Below are 2,196 nucleotides of genomic sequence, written 5' to 3'. Positions count from 1 at the left end.
TTTCTTAAAGTTGACAGGAAAATCTGGAAATTACCAACCGGTTAATTTTTATGGTTGACATTTTCATGACATCTATTAGAACAACTTCACGCTATACAAAGAGGTCGTAAAACCTTTAGAAAGGTCGACGAAGGTGCGACAGAGAAATTCTGAATTAAGACACGCCCACACTCAACAGCACCAAATCTGTGCGGCGGTTTGTTGTCCCTGGCGTTCGGCTACCGTGGGATTCTCCGGCGGGAGGCTGAATCTCCTGTCACCGGCCTGGGGTGCCCTCGGGGCTGCTGGTGGGGGCCGAGTCCAGAGAGGAGTACGTTCTCCCCGTCGGGGGTCTCCCGCGACGGCGCCCCAACCCCGGTGCGGAAGGCAGGCAGAGCGCGCAGATCCCGACCCATCCCAGCCAAGGCGCGTCCGAGGAGGGAGGAGCTTGGCTGCGGCTCCCAGAAAGTGCCCGTCCCATACCTGAGGTAGGACGCTGAGGCTGCCCTCGCGCGCCGCGACATTCACATGGCTGTGGTGCCAGGCAGCTGCTGCTCCTGCCAGGGCCGCGCCGGCCACTGCCGCCGCCAAGGGGCCAGGGCTCGGCACAGTCCGTCGGCCGGCGGCGAGCCCGCGCCGCAGTCGTTCGCCCCAGACCGCCAGCCGAGCGCCGACGCTTGCAGCCGCCGCCATCTTTGCGGAAGCGCCGCGCCCCTACGACCTGAGAACTCCCGCGCGGCAGCGGCTCTCGCGAGATCCGGCAGGCCTTCGACACGTCTCCCGGGCGGGCTCGTAGTGTGCGGCTGCCGAGGCGACGCTCGGTTCAGGGGCCTTCCGACGCGGCAGTGGGGATGGGATAACTGGGAAGTGTGGAAACAACTTAGACAGGCCTTCCCAATGCAAGACAAGATAGTGCCCTCTACCGTGTAGGACGGTCCCACCCTTACCATAAGGGGAAGTATGTCATCCTATTGGTCGAGTAGTGGAATGATGGGCTCTAGACAGAAAAGTGCATCTGGTGCGAGGCAGGCGCTTCTGACAATAAAGGGCGTTAATTGTGATTAATTGAGTCCTTTGCCTTTTCGATGGCCATGATCGTAAGCGTAGAATCCAACCCCCTTAAGGGTAGTGGTTGGGGTATGGAACTGAAAAGTTCTGCATTTTCCACAACCATCATCACCATCCATCTGCACAACTCTTTTCATCTTGCAAAACCGTCAAACATATTTTAAAATAGTCTCCTCCCCCTCTGTCTTGTTCGTTGTTCGTTCCTTCCTATGCTCACAGTCTTGACTTTTCTTTCATTTCTGCTAAATCATACCTTAACCCAGCCTTCTAACTTAGAGTTTCTTAAGAACTCCCTGACAAAACACTCTCTTTATCTCAGACAATCGGTGTTTGCTGAATGTTGAGTTTAAATTCTGTTTCAATAAAGTGTTTGATGGTGGCTTTTATACCACCTGGAACAAAAAGTAAGAAGCAGCAGCACACCACCCTCTGTCCCTATCAACAGCGACCCGGGTATTTCCCCTAGCGCAGGCTTGGAACAATACTTCAGTCCAGGTTGTTCCACTGGTGATAAGAAATGGTTTAGCTGAGGCAGAAGACTTGGCTTTATTTCATAGACTCTGATTCTGCATTCTTTGGTCTTTAATTTTCCTGAGTAAACTTATTTAACACATTCTTCGTTCAGCCACTGAAATGTCCCTAGCTATTAGAAGCTTTACTTGGACATGCAGTACCGGAGCCAAAGTGAAAGGTGCCAAGACTCCTGATTGTATAATCGCTGTCACCTTGAAGTTTTGCAAAATAGAAAAAAATAATAATAAAAAACAAAAAAAACCAACTGTCATGCTAAATCTAATTCGATCACTCAATGGAAGTTCCCTGGATCATTTTGTTATTATCCACCCTTCATCTTTGTTCCCTGTCTCTTAGCCAGCTTGTCTAAATTAATCTACAGTCAAAGCTTCCGCACTTTCTCACAGCAGCTGAAATCACTTTCAATGTGCCTTTCCAGGCAGGAAGCAAGTAGACGAGACTCACTGTGCACAGACTTGTAAGCCAGACCTCAAGGTTTGAATCCTGGCTCTACTAGGATGATCACTGTGATTTGGGGCAAGTTATTTAATCTTTCTGAATCTCAATTTTCTCATCTGTAAACAACTTTCTCACGGTTTGGGAGATGATCACTGTGATTTGGGGTAAGGTATTTAA

The 2,196-nt window shown here is 50.5% G+C and overlaps 1 protein-coding gene across 1 annotated transcript in view; it reads right to left on the bottom strand.

Annotated features, from left to right (window-relative positions):
• Positions 1-689, bottom strand: part of MICU2 (mitochondrial calcium uptake 2) — a 116,991-nt gene extending 116,302 nt beyond the window's left edge. Inside the window, exon 1 of the mRNA XM_012641663.1 lies at positions 463-689. Coding sequence (XP_012497117.1) covers positions 463-672 — 210 coding nt within the window. The 5' untranslated portion in view covers positions 673-689. The remainder of the gene's footprint in view (positions 1-462) is intronic.
• Positions 690-2,196: the final 1,507 nt, after the last annotated feature.

The sequence above is a fragment of the Propithecus coquereli genome, unplaced genomic scaffold (genome assembly GCF_000956105.1).
Source record: "Propithecus coquereli isolate 6110/MARCELLA unplaced genomic scaffold, Pcoq_1.0 Scaffold168, whole genome shotgun sequence".
In the NCBI taxonomy this organism is placed as follows: Eukaryota; Metazoa; Chordata; class Mammalia; order Primates; family Indriidae; genus Propithecus; species Propithecus coquereli.
The sequence above is the reverse complement of the archived record's forward strand: the minus strand, read 5'-3'. Positions and strand labels throughout refer to the sequence as shown.